A 16,881-nucleotide genomic window follows, 5' to 3' on the forward strand; every position below is an offset into this window, starting at 1 on the left:
GTATGCATGATGTCTGCCCGCGCAGCCATCTGAGCGTAGTCTTCTAAAGGCCGCCATAACCCAGTGGGCCTTCAGAGTCAGACGTCCCCACGTCTAGGCTGACGGGTGGAGGAGGAGGTGGTGGTGGAGGGGGGCTGATAGGCAGGAGATTATGTAAGAGGAGAGGAGGAAGCTGAGCGGTGCTAAGCTGGCTGTCAGCGTAACCTTTCCGCTGGCCTCCGGACCGCCCTGTGCAGGACGGGAGCTGCAGAGAGCAAACAGGAACCGGGACACGGTGATCTGCTGAAGGGTGCTCTCCCATCTGCCTCTGTTGTCCACATGCCTCCGCTATCATCCTCTCAAGTGTGTGTGTGTGTGTGTGTGTGTGTGTGTGTGTGTGTGTGTGTGTGTGTGTGTGTGTGTGTGTGTGTGTGTGTGTGTGTGTGTGTGTGTGTGTGTGTGTGTGTGTGTGTGTGTGTGTGTGTGTGTGTGTGTGGTTGGAAGATGTGATGGGGGTCAAATGTTAATGCCTCTAATGTCTCATTAATCGGTGCACTCGTTTTATCTTTGGAATTAATAATTATTTTTATCATTTAATGATCATAAGACCGAAGCATCAGTTTCTTTACACACCCATTCATGCGCTCAGACGCATGCACACAAACACACAGTAAGGATCACTGCAGCGTGCCATAAGACAGTTTGAAGGTAGTCTGTTGGATGTAACAGGTGGCCCCTGGGCTACCTTCTAAAGGGCCCCACTCAACGCTCCAACACATCCTGCTCCCCCTGACACATGGAGAAAGGCACCTTCTCCGTCTTTGTTCATCACGCCTCCCCTCTGTCCGCCGCACTCACTTGTTAACATGCATTCGTCTCCATTAGCGAGCACTGACAAACAAACGGCGTCCTCAGACACTCCCCGGGGGGCCGGAGGAGGGCAGGCTGGAGGTCGCAGCTGGAAGGGCTGCCACTCCCAGCCCTGCCCCTCCGAGCAGAGGCTGCTACCCTGGCTGGTGGTCCGTCATCCACTCTAGAGTAATTCCATTGTGAGTTGCCGCTGCGTCTATAAAAGCGCTATATGAATAGTGGCCTATTCACTCTATTGATCCACCTGCACGCGGTTAGCCACTGATGCTAATGCAGGGGGACAACATGGGGCTTTTCCCATTCATGCTCTAAAGTACCCTACTATAACATATAATGGCCTTGTGATGACGCTCCTCTTCCTCATCCTCTCCCTTATTCTCCCTCATTCTCTCCTCTTCTTTGTCTTCTTACTCCTCCTTGCTCATCGTCCTCCTCCCCACTTCTCCTCCTTCTGCTCTTCCTCCTGCTCCTCCTCTCCCTACATTTCCTCTTGCTTATCATCTTCATCCTCCTCCTCCCCTTCCTCTTCATCCTCCTCTTCTTTCTCCCTCCTTGTCCTCTTCATCCTCTTCCTCTTCTTCCTCCCTCCTCGTCCTCTTCATCCTCCTTCTGAACTTGAGGGAGAGCATCGGGCGGACCCCCCCCCCCCCCCCGAGGCAGGGTGAGGGTGAGCAGGAGGGCCGTAGCTAGGCAACCCGGACCCAGGGACGCCCGCAGCCGAGGGCACTGCGGCCACAAGTCAATAACCCATTTAGAGCTCTCACATGGGCCTAACAGCCACTCCGGGGCTGCACAGGAAAGTACAAAAAATAAAGTGTTCCGTGTGACTCAGGGACACTTGTTTCTGTGTGTGCGTGTGTCCACACACACACACACGCACATAAACACATACACAGACACGAACATGCAGCCACAAACCGATGCACAGGCTCTTAGTGGTAAAATGGGTGCCTTCAAAGTATCATAAAAAGGCTGGGAAGAACACTTAGAGCTCTTACCATTTTCTTATATTGTGTTATAAGTTAGGCTTTTATTTGGTCGTAATTAAATAGTATACAGCAAGAGAAAGAGGAAGGAAGGGCGAGAGAGACGGATGGAGATGTAGGGACTGTTATTTAATACACTAGTCTTCCTGTCTTTCAAAGCGGTACATAGTAGCGTGGCTGTCCAAATGGTTGTAGAAGCTTTAGAGTAATGGATATGGTTTACATTTGTATTTTCATCATCTTGTCTGTCTGTCCGGCCGTCCGTCCACCCGGCCTGTGAACGCCTCCAAACTCGGCACAAAGACTTCCTAATCCCTCTTTGTCCCCAAATGATGTCATTCTTTGTTTGAATTCGGATCGCTCCCTCTCTCTCCATCTCTCGATCTTTCTTTCTTTCTCTTTTTCCCCTCCTTCTTTCCGTCTTTCTTTTCCTCCTTTTTGTCTCCCAGGATTAGTGGATCCATCTACCCCGGCGGGGTCTTTCACTGGGTCTCTTCTTATCTCGCTGGTGTTGTTAACGTCTGTCCCTCTCCCCCGTCTGTTCTACGGGCTGATGGATTCCAGCGCGGGTCACTCTGGGTCCCGCCTATTAAAGCAGGGTGTTGTCGAAGCGCATGTCATTTTTCTCCTTAACTGGATCATTTATATGTATTTGTTCTGACACCCAGTCCTAGCCAGGCTGGAACATGAGATCTCTCTGAGAGAGTGAGAGGCAGCGGAGCAGAGGGGGGGGGGGGATATGTACGTAGTGCCATCCCCCTTAACCCGATTAACCCCAAAGTGGAACCAAATGATGACAAATAGACAACCTGCCGATCGGACAACTCAATTTGTTGCACAGCGGGGTAATCCATACTGTGTGTGTGTGTGTGTGTGTGTGTGTGTGTGTGTGTGTGTGTGTGTGTGTGTGTGTGTGTGTGTGTGTGTGTGTGTGTGTGTGTGTGTGTGTGTGTGTGTGTGTGTGTGTTGCTTTGTCTTGCAAAGCAATATTTAAACTGGAATTGAGATGGATGAATATACAGTTTGCCAGATGGGAGTTTCTTTAGTTTTGTGGTTGCTGTTCGTCTTCTCCTCTCACAGGGGAAGATGTATGGGTGTCGTTCTAGCTCTGGGTGCCCCCTGTGCCCTCAAGGCTCCCTATTGGTCCAGGTCAATACATCTAGAAGCAGATAAATTGTCTTTAGTGCACCAAAGACAATTGCACCAAATATGCATCAAAAATTTTGTGTATAGACCGCATGTTGTCACGCCGGCGTCTGATCTGTCTGATCTGCTGCCCTCCACAGGGGGGTATGGTGGTAGTCAGGACAGAGGGAGGTTGGCGGGGGAGGAAGAGAAGTGAGGGTAGGGGACATAAGAGCAGATCCAGGACTGGTGGTTGAGTGTGAAGACGGACAGCGGAGGAAGAGGGTGTTGGAGGAGTGTGGGTGGGGGAATGCGTTCTGCTTTATGACATTCAACGGGACATGTTCCCCTCTGTCCCGTCTTAAGCTGTCCCCTGTGAGGCTGTCGTCAGGAAGGGCGGAACGCTCTCTCCTCTCTCTCCTCGCTGCCTCTCCTCACTCTCTCTCCTCGCTCTCTCTCCTCTCTCTCTGTTCTTCTCTCCCTTTTCTCCGTGTGTGTGTGTGTGTGTGTGTGTGTGTGTGTGTGTGTGTGTGTGTGTGTGTGTGTGTGTGTGTGTGTGTGTGTGTGTGTGTGTGTGTGTGTGTGTGTGTCCACACATGCGCCACCATTACCTTGAGACGGTGGCGCATGAAGCATCTCCTATCTCTCTCTCGCCCTCTTTTGAGGCTCTCTCCCTCGCTCTCTCCTGTGTGGTTAAGCTCTCTCTCCTCCTTGATCTCCATTTTCACCTTTTCTCTCTTACGCTGTCTCCCTTTCCTACCTCTCTCTCTCTCTCTTTCTCCCCTCACTGTGTGATTTCTGAAGCTGCTCCCGGATCTCTGCCATAGATACATATAAATACCTCTGTAAGGGGCCCTCCCTCCCATCTCCAACCTCCCCCCCCCCCCATCCCCGTACCAGGTCTGTGCGTCTCCACACTGGGGAGAGAAGACGATGGAAAGAAATGGAAGGAGAGGAGCGGGGCCGAAGGAAATGGATGGGGGGAGGGCTAATGAAAAGGGGGAGGGGTAATGAAAGGTGGGGGGGTAATGAAAGGGGGGGTTGTGTATTGAGACCTTTTAATGCTTCAGATGGTACGAAAAGCCAGCCCCCCCTCGATACTACTACTGCCATTTTTTTGGTTTCGGATGTTTGTTCTGTCTGTCCATGTGGCAATACACACACACACACACACACACACACACACACACACACACACACACCAATACACACACACACGCACACACCAACACACCACACAAGTGGCCAGATGTGTCCATTCCGTCGCCTCTGGAGAGTTGTATTAAATATCCCATGATCCTCTGGGGCAGGAGACACTGCAGAGCTGATAGAGGCTAGTGTGGAGCTGTTGTTCTGGGTTCTGTGTTTCCCATGGGTTCATCTTTATTTAGTGTGTGTGTGTGTGTGTGTGTGTGTGTGTGTGTGTGTGTGTGTGTGTGTGTGTGTGTGTGTGTGTGTGTGTGTGTGTGTGTGTGTGTGTGTGTGTGTGTGTGTGTGTGTGTGTGTGTGTGTGTGTGTGTGGCAGCCGCAGCAATACGAGGGCTGGGGAAAATCAAACAGCAATTAGTGCTACCTTACCTGATGCCAATTAAACACAACAACGACCTCACAAACCTTTACAACCAACCAGAGCATGCCCCTCCATACTCAATCATCAGGAAAACGTGTGTGTGTACACATACAGGCCTGGTGAGCTGCCGTTCATTTCAAAATACTGAGTGTCTTCGTCCGACTGCCACTAGAACATCCCTGTTCCACTTCCGCTCTGGGATTCTGTGCACCTCGCACTAATAACGCACAGGCTCCCTGTCATCCCATCAACTCTCCCCGCTGTGGTGCAGGGCCATGGGGGAGTGTGTGAGGCTCCACGCCTCCGCTCCCATTGGCTGTCTGTTGGGCGCCTGAGGCCGCGGTAAACCACGCCTGATAGCCGTGTGGGGATGTAAGCCTCATGGAGGGGGAGGGGAGGACAGTGTTTGTGGCAGGGAGCTGGAGGTGGTCTCTCCGGTGGAGGGTTGAGGGCGGAGGCGGCGGTGGAGGGCTCAGCGTGCGGTGGCACTAGAGACTCGCCATGGTGTTAGCCCTCCTTGGATTAACGCCGCCCCGGGCAGCGGGCCACAGCAGCGGGCCACGGCAGGGGGCCCCGGCTCCACTGAGGGACGGACCCCCGGCCAGCGAGGGCTAGGAAATACAATGCAATCAGAGCTACCCCTCCCATTCTCCCCCTCTACTGTCCCCCCCCCCCTTTCACCATTCTTTATTCTCATCGTCTTCCTCGCGCTTCCTCTTCTTACTGCCTCATTCACTCACCCCTCTACCTCTACCGCCCCTCTACCTCTACCGCCCCTCTCTGCCTCATTCCTCTTTCCATTACAAAGAGGCTCTCTCACTCACTGCCTCCATCTCTGGCCTTCCTTTAACTCCCCAAATCAATGATGTTCCTTATAGTCTCTCTCTCTCTCTCTCTCTCTCTCTCTCTCTCTCTCTCTCTCTCTCTCTCTCTCTCTCTCTCTCTCTCTCTCTCTCTCTCTCTCTCTCTCTCGGAGGCCATTAGCGGTGATAAACATGGCGGTTGTTTATCAGCAGGATGCACCTGGCATTAACGCCGGTGCTTAACAAAGTAATTAGCGGGCGTGTGCGGCTCCCCCACTCCCTCCTCCCCCTCCGTCCAGACACACCCTGCGGCGCTGAGAGCCAATGAGCACTGGATGTCCATGGGAGAGATGGGCGGGGCTACAGCCCTCCGCCCAGTGACGTGGTCCTCGTCCAGGACGCCCACGCAGAGTGATGGTCCTTCATGGACACCGGATATCTCCATCGGTGCCCACTGCAGTGTAAAGTGGGTGGCGCTTCACCTGGTCCAGGGTTAGGGCTAAGGTTAGGTTAAGGTTAGGTTCAGGGGCTAAGGTTAGGTTCAGGGGTTAAGGTTAGGTTAAGGTTAGGTTCAGGGGTTAAGGCTAAGGTTAGGTTCAGGGGCTAAGGTTAGGTTCAGGGGCTAAGGTTAGGTTCAGGGGTTAAGGTTAGGTTAAGGTTAGGTTCAGGGGTTAAGGCTAAGGTTAGGTTCAGGGGCTAAGGTTAGGTTCAGGGGCTAAGGCTAAGGTTAGGTTCAGGGGTTAAGGCTAAGGTTAGGTTCAGGGGCTAAGGTTAGGTTAAGGTTAGGTTCAGGGGTTGATGATGATGATGATGATGAACAAACCTTTATTGATAATAACCCCTGTCACTGTACAAGTACAAGTACATGCACAACGAAATTGGGCCATCGACCAGTCCAACATATATACACAACACACATGGGGTAGACAGGACCGGTAGACAGGGTAAGAGAAAAGTACAGCAAGACATGAGGAGAGGCAACCCCCAGACTATACTCCTAGGGGGAGTACAGTGTGGGAACAGGAAAAAAACACCTCAGCACATAAGCACATAATCACAACATGAGAACACAAGACCTGCAACAGGGGGAGGGGTTAAGGTTAAGGTTAAGGCTAGGTTCAGGGGTTAAGGCTAAGGTTAGGTTCAGGGGTTAAGGCTAAGGTTAGGTTCAGGGGTTAAGGCTATGGTTAGATAGAACATATCAGGTCTCTAGTTGGGATTGTGTGGTTTTCCTAGTTTTTCCTGTGTTTTCGTTGGTATTCAGGACCGATGCACTGGGTTAGACTATATAGTTAAACTATTCAGCGGCAACATGTAAAGCCTCCTAATGGATCATTTAGTTTCAAGACGGGTTTGAATATTATTGTACAATCCTTTTTTTGACAATTTGACGAGAGAGAGAGAGACCGTTGTTGACGGCCACAGACCCTAACCCTAGAGAGAGAGAGAGAGAGAGGTAAAGAACAGCCCATTGAGCTGGCCACAGACCCTCACAGTGAAGGAGGCCTCTCTATTTGGTTTAGTCCACTGCCCACTCTAAGTCTCTCAGTGATAGTTTTCTTCTTGAAGGCTTGAGTCTCCTCTGTTTAAGGAGAGAATAAAAACCATGTGATGACACAAACACATATGGCCAAGTGGCGCAGGCGCCAGCTTCCTGCTGCATTGCACCCTGGGTAATGACCCATGCTACCCAAGCCTTGGCTTCAGATCCAGCAGAGGCGGGGGTTTTCACTCCGGGGGGGCAAATCAAACATGTGATTGGGTCGAGAGTGGCTCAGCTGCACCCAACATATCCCTGGGGAGGTTAGAGCTGCTTACAAGAGCAAAACACACACACACACACACACACACACACACACACACACACACACACACACACACACACACACACACACACACACACACACACACACACACACACACACACACACACACACACACACACACGTTGCTCAGTGTGTCCTGACCAGTGGTGTGGACCCAACAATGACACGTCCATTAGCATAATAGGGCTAGCATGTGCAGGTGTCATCATATAGACTTTATGGTGTGTATTAAAAGAGCTGCAAAGGCATTCAGCACGGCGCAAATGAGCCCTGCTGGAAAATTAATAAATTAAACTACTTGCTGATGAAGGCGAAAATGTGCTTGTTCTCCAGAATCCACACCTGAAGCCCCTCCCCTGATGAAACACAGCAGTGGCTCCTAGCCTAGCTGCTTACTCCATCAATCGGAATGCCAGTGGCAGGCACTTCTACTAGCAGCGCTAGTAGAAGGTGCTAATAGCAGCGCTAGTAGAAGGTGCTAATAGCAGCGCTAATAGCAGCGCTAGTAGCAGGCACTAATAAGCGCTCATAGCAGCGCTAGTAGCAGGCACTAATAGCAGCGCTAACAGCGGCACTAGTAGCAGGCGCTAGTAGCAGGTGCTAGTAGCAGCGCTAGTAGTAGGCGCTAGTAGCAGGCGCGAATAGCAGCACTAGTAGCAGGCGCTAATAGCAGCGCGAATAGCAGGCGCTACCAGCAGGCGCCAGTAGCAGGCGCTAGTCGAGGCGTTGTCGGCCCCGCGGTGTGTGATATAGTTCAGTGCGGGGGGCTAGCACAGTGTGTCACGTCGCTAGGGCGTATTAGCATGCACGGGGTACGCAGCGCCTGGACGGACGCTGTTGGACTGTAATAGCCACTTAGGACACCCCAAGGTGACAGCTAACCTGCGTGGGTGTATTGTTGAGGGAGACATTGTGAATCGATATTGATCTACTAGCACTGAGTGGAATAATCAATAGTCTTTCAGAAGGTTGTCGTGGCTCTGATTCATCAGGAGGCTTGATTGCCTTGGCCATCAGGTGAACTGTGGTGTCAGCACTTTCATTACAGTGGGTCGGCCCGGACCCCCGCCCCATTGTTTGAGGAGGATATAGTGAGGGGAATACGTCTGTCGTCAACTGCCGACGTTAGTCTCCGACTGACATCTCGTGTCGTGTCAATAGATGGGCCATATCTGGCTGAAGTACGGACGATTCAAGGGACAGTCGTTCTGAACTGTCCACGCAGGGAGTTGAGTTGTCAGTGCCGTCCCAGTCCCTCTGTATGGCCCGTCTGCGTTTTGGGGGGCTGGCCCCAGGGCGTACTGACCTTCAGCGAGCACCTGTTCGCAGGGCTCTGTTTCAGAGGTTTGAAATAGTGATGGGGATGCAAAGCAAAGTGGGGCACTGATTTTATGACCGGAGCCGTCCTGGACGGTAATGAACTTGTTTTATCATTTCTACAAAGCGGTAAATATCCACTCCGCAACACTGCTTTAACGTTCTCTAAATGCGACATTAAATCAACTTTTAGTTTTGCCGACCTGCCTGCCCTGATCGTCTTAAAAAATAGATGTATTTATGTATTTATTCATTAACAACATTGTGTATATTTAGTAAAATGTGTTATTTTGAAGAAGTGGGTTTGTCGTCATGGAGACGCTCCGTCCTCACAGCTCGTATTCTCTCCTTCCACGGGATGGTTTCCTCTCCAACAGACCAGCCACCTCTTTATCCTCCTGGCAGCTCCTTCCCCTTCCTCACCTTGTCTGTCCTTCCTCTCGTCCCCCCGTCCAGGCGCTACGAGACCTTCCCCGTGTGCGTTGACCTCCAGGGTCAAATCATGAAGTGCTACCAGGAGAACGCCGGCAGGACCCTGCAGTGCTCCAGCATCGCCGCCCGCTACCTGGAGTGTGTCGACGGCTCCAAGCAGGTCTGTCTGTCTGTCTGTCTGTCTGTCTGCGTCCACTTTTACTGGAAGAAAATGTGAAACCCATTTAACCAAACTCCAAGTAATGTTGCAATCTTGTTTCCCCGTCCAAACGAACAAGGATCCGTAACGTGCACTTTGATGGCCACGGACCAGTGAGTGTCAGTGTGCTGCTCCCAGTAGAGGGGTCCCACCGTCGCTGTAGTCCATTGCTCCCAGTAGAGGGGTCCCAGTAGAGGGGTCCCACCGTGGCTGTAGTCCACTGCTCCCAGTAGAGGGGTCCCACCGTGGCTGTAGTCCACTGCTCCCAGTAGAGGGGTCCCAGTAGAGGGGTCCCACCGTGGCTGTAGTCCACTGCTCCCAGTAGAGGGGTCCCACCGTGGCTGTAGTCCACTGCTCCCAGTAGAGGGGTCCCACCATCGCTGTAGTCCACTGCTCCCAGTAGAGGGGCCCAGTAGAGGGGTCCCACCGTGGCTGTAGTCCACTGCTCCCAGTAGAGGGGTCCCACCGTGGCTGTAGTCCACTGCTCCCAGTAGAACCCCGTGTGGTCCGTGGCCTCAGCCAACATGGTCCCAATGTCTCCCCACTAGAACACTTCCTTACTTCCTTATTCAGACATCCTTATGGCCCGGCCATCGTACCACACACACACACACACACAGGCACGCAGACGCACGCACGCACGCACACACCCACACCAACACACAGACACACACACGCACGCACGCAGACAGACGCACACGCACACGCACAGTTTCTCATTGGCTGAGCGGCGGCTGCATCCGGCCACCTCCAGGTCCGTCTCCGTAAGTCCTGCTGGCTCTGCGTCCGCCTGGTGGTCTGGGCCGCTGCGTGTGTTGCTGCGTGCATCTCAATGCTCAAAAACGGTTCCAGTATCTTCCGTTTGGATACCAGTGCCCTCCTCTCCCTTCATCTCTGGCGTGCCCTCGCACACGCTCCATCTCTCTCTCTCTCTCTCTCTCTGGGTCCTTTCTGTGTCTCTCTCTCAAATCCATGGCAATTCAAATGAATTTAGAAGAGCTTCATTGGAATGGAAAGTAACCTTCCCATTGCCAAAGCAGTTCAAAAATTAAAGAATTAAACTCTCTCTCTTTCTCTCTCGCTCTCGCTCTCTCTCTCTCTCTCTCTCTTGGTCGCTCTGTCTTTTTTTCTCTGTCTCCGTTTCCATGTCCCTCCTCTTAAATGTTTCTCCGTGGTATATGGTAATAGTAATGTCTTCCAGGCTACACATTTACCCCCCCCCCCTTATAGGATGCAATATACACAACATGCAATGCCCTACAGAGGCTGCATTAACATTCATAGGGATTTTCTATTGGATATGTTTTTCCACAATTGCATTGTTTTGCCGGCCGAGGGGCAGGTATGCTTTGCTTGCCTACTCAGGCATTATTATTGCATTTTAAAAGTCAATGTGGGCAGAATCTCAAAGATATGTGTCCTATAAATGCCTTTATGTTTTATTCATCCCTTCAAGGAAAAACCGATGTTGCACTTATGTGTCTGTCTGTTTTTTTTTTTTTTGTGTCTGTTTTTTATGTATGCATCTCCCCGATTATAAGATGGCTTCGTCGGGATTCATCAAGCGCTTTTGCAATTCACGCGCTTTCATGATCTTGTTAAAAGACAATATGCTAATCCTCTCTTTATTCTGACGGTGCTCACCCCCTCCACCCTGTTCATCTCTTATCGCCGCCGCTGCTCTGAGTCAATAGGCGCCCCTGAAGGAGCAGAGCGGCCGCCGCGGCTCTCTGTTTACCCTGCCGCTTTATCACAACCCAGCAGTGTGGCAGGTGTCACATGACCTGACTTGACCTCCAAGGGGTCGTGGCTTCAGATAGCATGGCCGCCGCCTCTAGCCAGCACCTCTCTGCGCATAACTGGGGGATACGGTGACCTGACCCCGAGAGGGGTCTGGAGGCCATGTGTACATCGGTCAGGATCAATCCACAGCACATAATCGCTTTTCAACTAAAATGTTGTTTTAAGGTTTGATTTCCTTTAAAATATGTTCCCTTCTCCTCTCTCGTCCCTCCCTCATGACCTGCAGAACACAGATAAGCTCTTTCAAAGTACTACAGTACACACACACACACACACACACAAATAGACCTCTATAACCTCTCAATTTATTGTTTTTTGACTCTTTTGTAAGGGGGCGGCAGGGGGACTCTGCACTAAAGCTCACTGCTCTCCTCCCAGGCTTCATTTACGCCTCTGCTCTCTCCTTGGACTCTATCTTGTCTCCATCGCGGCCCCCTCCATCACAGCACCGGGTCACATGACCAATGCATTTAACACAAAGTGGCTCCGATAGCACTCGGACAATAGGAACCGCTGAAAGGAAAGGACGGATAAATTTCAGTTTTTTCCTTCTCCTCTCTCTCTCTCTCTCTCTCTCTCATCTCTCTCTCTCTCTCTCTTCTCTCTCTCTCTCTCTCTCTCTCTCTCTCTCTCTCTCTCTCTCTCTCTCTCTCTCTCTCTCTCTCTCTCTCTCTCTCTCGCACGCTCGCGCTCTCGCTCTGTGTGTATCGCTCCTCTACCCCCTCATGAATAGAGTTTATCATGGAGGCTGATCCACTGCCTCCATCTCATATGCTGGCCGCATGGCTGCCTCTCCCTCTCCCGCTCTCTCCTCCTCTCTCCATCTGCCTCTGCACTTCATATTTTCTCCTGTGACCCGTACCCTTCTCCTCCTCAGCTTCTGCTCTCACGGGCGCTCGGCTAGACTTTGTGGTTCAGCCTTTTTGAGGGAGCTGAAATGCATCTTTTTTTTTGTGCTTCTTTCCCGTTTGCTTTGGCGGCGCTGCCTGGTAACGAACCATTCAGTCTTTATCTGTGGAAACACCTTTCAGAGCTAGGGTCGACTTTTATTGAGTCGAGTCGACTTTTATTGTCTCACTTATTACTATACTTATTTTGCACGCCATCAATGTATATTTCAACACTTGAATTGGGTATCTTTTATTTTGATTATATCGACTAAGGCAGCAGTCTAATTCACAGTATCTGGCTGAAGCCCATATTTCACTCTGCAATCGACAGACTAACTGATGATTTTGTCCAATATTCAGTGTGATGTAATTGTTATTGGTGGTTGTGTTGGTATGGACAGAACAGCCGATCATGTCAGCCTCAGGTTATTATCCACACCTCTGGAACCGGCCTGGTCCTGTCTGTCACTCTGTCCCTCTGAGCTTCCGTCTATGCCGGAGGGTTGTTATTATCCTCTTCTTCTGCTCTCCGTCCTGGAGTCCGACCGCCACTCCTTCAGCGCCCAAACGGTTACTGACAGGAAGTGGAGAGCTACGGGAGAGGATATCCTGCCACTCACCCACTCCCACGTAATCCTTTACCCTCCCTCCCCGTCCCCGTCCCCCCCCCCCCTCTCTCTGTCCCTCCCTCCCCCCTCTCGTCCGTCTGCAGAACAAGTCGAGGACCGGCGGGGTAGAGCGGAGGACAGCGAGCCACCGGACGGAACTGACCAGAGAGAGGGCCTCCCGCTCCCCTGTGGAGCGGGAAGCGGACGGCGTCAGAACCCAGACACACACACCCAGCAGACCACCTGACCTCACCGGAACCCACCAGCAGAGAACCGTTCTCCTCCCACGGAGTCCTGTCCTCCCCCTTCACCCCTTAACCCCCCCCCCCCCCCCCCCCCGTGTGTCTGTCTCCCTCACAGTCAGACCACTGGCATGAAACGCTGGAGTGACGGGGGCCAGACGGTGTCCCCCGCTCTGGAGAACGCATGGAGACCGAGGAACAAGGCGGAGGAGAACCGCGTCGTAGAACCACACTGCCACCAGCTCCCCTCAGGACCCACCCAGGACGTTCCCCCGCCGATGAGAAAAAAAAAACGTTTACAAAAACACGTGTATTTGTAATCCAAGTGCGGTCTCTTCCAACCTCCATCCTGTTGTGCTCCACATGTTTATTTTCCCGTTGCCATAGCACCCACGCCAACATGCATCCATGGTGTTTGTGTGTTTATGTTAGGTTCATGATGAATCTCTAGTAGTGTGTTCCTATATAAAGCCCTTTCTGTCAATGTCTGCATAAAGCCAATAAAGAGAAATGACGCAGGAACTGTCGTTGAACTTTTGTCCATATGAATATTAAGCGGTCTGTGTGTTGTATTGTTATTATTGTTGTTTTCTGCCCACTCCATCTAAGTATTGCACATGTTGTGTCCGAATGGAGAGCTTCTTATCACCAGACTGAGAGAACCTACTGGCCCTGTGTCCATCATGCAGAACTTTGATTTTCCTCTTCCCTTTTACTTTCTAGTTATTTGTGTTCCCTGAAGTATTTTATAATAACACTGTCTGCTTCGATACATCACGCCCAGACACTGCCACGCTTTTAGTTTATTTGGTTAAATAACCATTCTCCCCAACAGACTTTTAAAGCTGTAGTTTTAAACTGGGTGTTTGTTGTCTGTCTACACTTCTGTCTGTTTTTGCGAGGTCGGATGAGCGCATCTTTTTTGTAATTATGAGAGGAGGCGTGTCCCTCGTCTATTGTGTGCGTGCATGTGACCAAGCTTGTGTAGCTGTCTGGTGTGTGTGTGCATGCATGTGACAAGGCATGTGTAGCTGTCTGGTGTGTGTGTGTGTATGTGTGTGCGGTGCGTGCATGTGACCAGGCGTGTGTAGCTGTCTGGTGTGTGTGTGTGTGTGTGTGTGCATGTGACCAGGCGTGTGTAGCTGTCTGGTGTGTGTGTGTTACCATGCGTGTGTAGCTGTCTGATGTGTGTGCGACCAGGCTTGTGTAGCTGTCTGGTGTGTGTCTGTTTGTAAAGCTAAACAAGGGCATCTTTTTCTAATAATTACAAGAGATGTTTGTGCGTGCAATTACATCATTGATTCATTGTGTGTGTGTGCACACGTATTGACTCCCCACTATGACTGAGGGGCTGAGTGGACGGTCTGGTTCTCTGTTCAGGCGGCAGGTGATGAGAGAGGAGACCGAGGTTATCTTTATGCAGATCCTAAGATAAACGTGTGTGTGTGTGTGTGCGCTTGCACCCATGGATTCATTGTGACTAATCCGCTCTTGTCAGTCAGCTGGCCTCTTGGTGTTTGACCTTGGGGGTCCAGGGGGGGGAGTCTGGGAGTCTAACCCAGCAGGTGGCCGGACTGTCTCTGCCTCAGCCTGACACCTAACGTCGGTGAACCAGGGCTAAAACGGAATCAACACACAGTACGGCTGATAACAAGATGACAGACTGTGGCGCAATAGTGAGAAGGGATAATTGAGTTTGGTTCTACATAGGGTTAACCTTTTACCTGAAGACAAGTGTCTCTCGGGGTAACAGTAGTCATAGCAGTGGAAGCTTGTTAGCTGGACAGTTAACATGTTCTATCCACGCTATTGCAGAGTGACCTTTGAGCAAGGGCTTCTTCGAGTCCTATAGATTGCCAGGCAAAGCAGATGAATCTGGTGAAATCCTGGGTGAAAGGGCATGAGCGCTTGTTAACGACATCTTCTCTACTCCATCAACTTAATACCCTGGTGATTAGTAATCACAGCTTTCAGTCTTTTGAAAACTCAGTCTGCAAAGCCTGTTAGGGGCTTATTTCTCGTCACTCAACCATTAAGGTCAACGAGTGGAATGTCCATTTAAAATGGTGTACTTTTAACTGGTGTTTTTTTTTATTTGTCGTGTTCTGCTTGAGTGCTGATCGATATCTCCTCCGTCAGACCAGCACTTTGAGAGTCTTCATCTGGAGGCTTCAGTTTGTCGTGACGAGCCATGTACATAGCCATGTTCAGTTTTTTCATCATTTTTTTCTTTTTCCTCATTTCCTTTCAGACCAAATGGAACAAAAAGAATAATTATACTTCCTTTCCCTCTGATACTCTTAGAGCATGTCCATTATTTTCTAATCTCCCACCAATCTCTTTCAGTTTTGCGAGTGCAGGTGGAATACACTGTGTTGACAAGTGGAACGATTAGAGGTTAATAATTCAGCTTCTGTAATATCATTACCTATAAAAAGACATCAAACCTTCTCACACACATACAGGCCATCCTGATCCCAGCCCTTACCTGTCTGTCTGCCTGTCTCACCCCGCAGTGCCAACATCATGGGATCATTACCTATTTACCTATAATAGTTTGCTGTTTGCTGCTTGGTACTTTAGACCCTTTTTACCTGCCAGAAACTTGACTTGACTGGTTCAGATGGAGCCAACCTCGTTGCTCCATCGGTGTCTCCTACTCAGAGGCTGATTGCTGGGGGGGGGGGGGGGGGGGGGGGGGGGGGGTCAATGGTCTTGTTCACGCCTCTTCCTGAATTGGCTGCTATGTGTTGAGTAGAGTGAAGACATGTCTCTCTCCAACACATTTCAACCTGTTCATCGACCCGCAGCTGACCGGTGGGAGAGGGAGGTATCAGGGACCGGGTTTGAAGTTGAAACACAAAACATAAATACGTACAGAATGTTTTATGACATTTGTGATTTAAGTTTAAAAGCATTTTTTATATGCTCGACGAATAAACCATCAGCTTCACTCACCATTAGACACGAATAAGTAGGCTATGCCAATTCTGAAATGAATACATAAATATGGGTTAGTAGTAATAATAGTACTGTACAAGTACTACTTCTTTGTAATGGCTAGACTGAGTTGAATATCGTTCATTTATGAATGTGCTTGTTTTAGGAACACTCACAATATTGCCATAACACTTAAATGTTTTAATTAAAACCTAATACTCAGAAAACCGGCCCTCATCCCAGACCTTCATCAACATATTGTGAACTGCAGTGAATCATCCAGAGGCCTACACTGATGATAGAAGAGTCTGGGTCTGTAGGTTTGCAGAGCACATCTATTGCAGACTAAAATGAATAGGTTTAATTAGCCAATATAACGTTATGGTAATGAATAATATATAACAGAGATAATCTGCTGTCAACATAAGTTCACATTGAATCATTGAAATGGCCCTACTGTTTAAACTTTAACTGCAGCTATATCGCTTGTATGGCTATTTTATTATTATATTTAATATTCCTCTCCGGACCAAGCGCCATGCCAGCTGTGTCCACCTCCACAATAACTTTGACCTTATCTAGTGTCAGGTGTAACTGGTCCCAGCAGCGTGACCAGTCTCTTTCATTAATCGCTCCTCTTTACCGACCACTCTCCACATTTACATTTACAAGGTGCAGGGGCAGTGTGGTTGTTGACCACTCCCTCACCGCTATAACACTATTGATTAACATTGCGTTCCTACGTTTTGCCCTCCTGCTCACCGTGTCTCACCCTGTCGTTCATACTCTCTTTCTCTCCCCTTTCTCTCACTTCTTGTCCTGTCTCTTCCTCTTTCATCCTTTCATTTCTCTCTCTCTGTCTCATAATCCTCGCTTCTCTTTCCTCTTTTATAAACCTGTCTCTATCCTTCTTCATGCTCTTTCGCTCTCTTTATCTCTCTCTCTCACTCTCTCTCTCTCACTCACTCACTCACTTCACTCTCCTGATGTTAACACTGCAGTCAGATGGTAGCCTGAGGGGGCGGGGGCCAGGGGGTTTCTGCTGCTTGTGATTTGTGCTTCCAGCCTGCCAATGAGATGTGATACGCCTGGCTACCCCACACACACATACACACATTATCACTCACTCTCACACACTATCTCTCTCTCATGCACGCACATACACACATCGCATACAAAAGTAAGGAATTCACAATTTAACAACACCTGAGATCCAGAGAGAGAGAGAGAGAGGGGCGTGCTCCATGTCATTCCAGTAATCGGGAGCAGATGGTGTGTTCTCTGGGCTCTG

General features: G+C 50.2%; 1 protein-coding gene across 1 annotated transcript in view; it reads left to right on the plus strand.

Moving 5' to 3' along the window:
* The window catches only part of chchd3a (coiled-coil-helix-coiled-coil-helix domain containing 3a), a 66,863-nt gene extending 53,697 nt beyond the window's left edge, over positions 1-13,166 (plus strand). Inside the window, exons 8-9 of the mRNA XM_084483357.1 lie at positions 8,933-9,068; positions 12,513-13,166. Of these exons, the coding sequence (XP_084339483.1) occupies positions 8,933-9,068; positions 12,513-12,785 (409 nt within the window). The 3' untranslated portion in view covers positions 12,786-13,166. The remainder of the gene's footprint in view (positions 1-8,932; positions 9,069-12,512) is intronic.
* Positions 13,167-16,881: the final 3,715 nt, after the last annotated feature.

This window comes from Micromesistius poutassou (genome assembly GCF_964030765.1).
Source record: "Micromesistius poutassou genome assembly, chromosome: 18".
Taxonomy (NCBI): domain Eukaryota; kingdom Metazoa; phylum Chordata; class Actinopteri; order Gadiformes; family Gadidae; genus Micromesistius; species Micromesistius poutassou.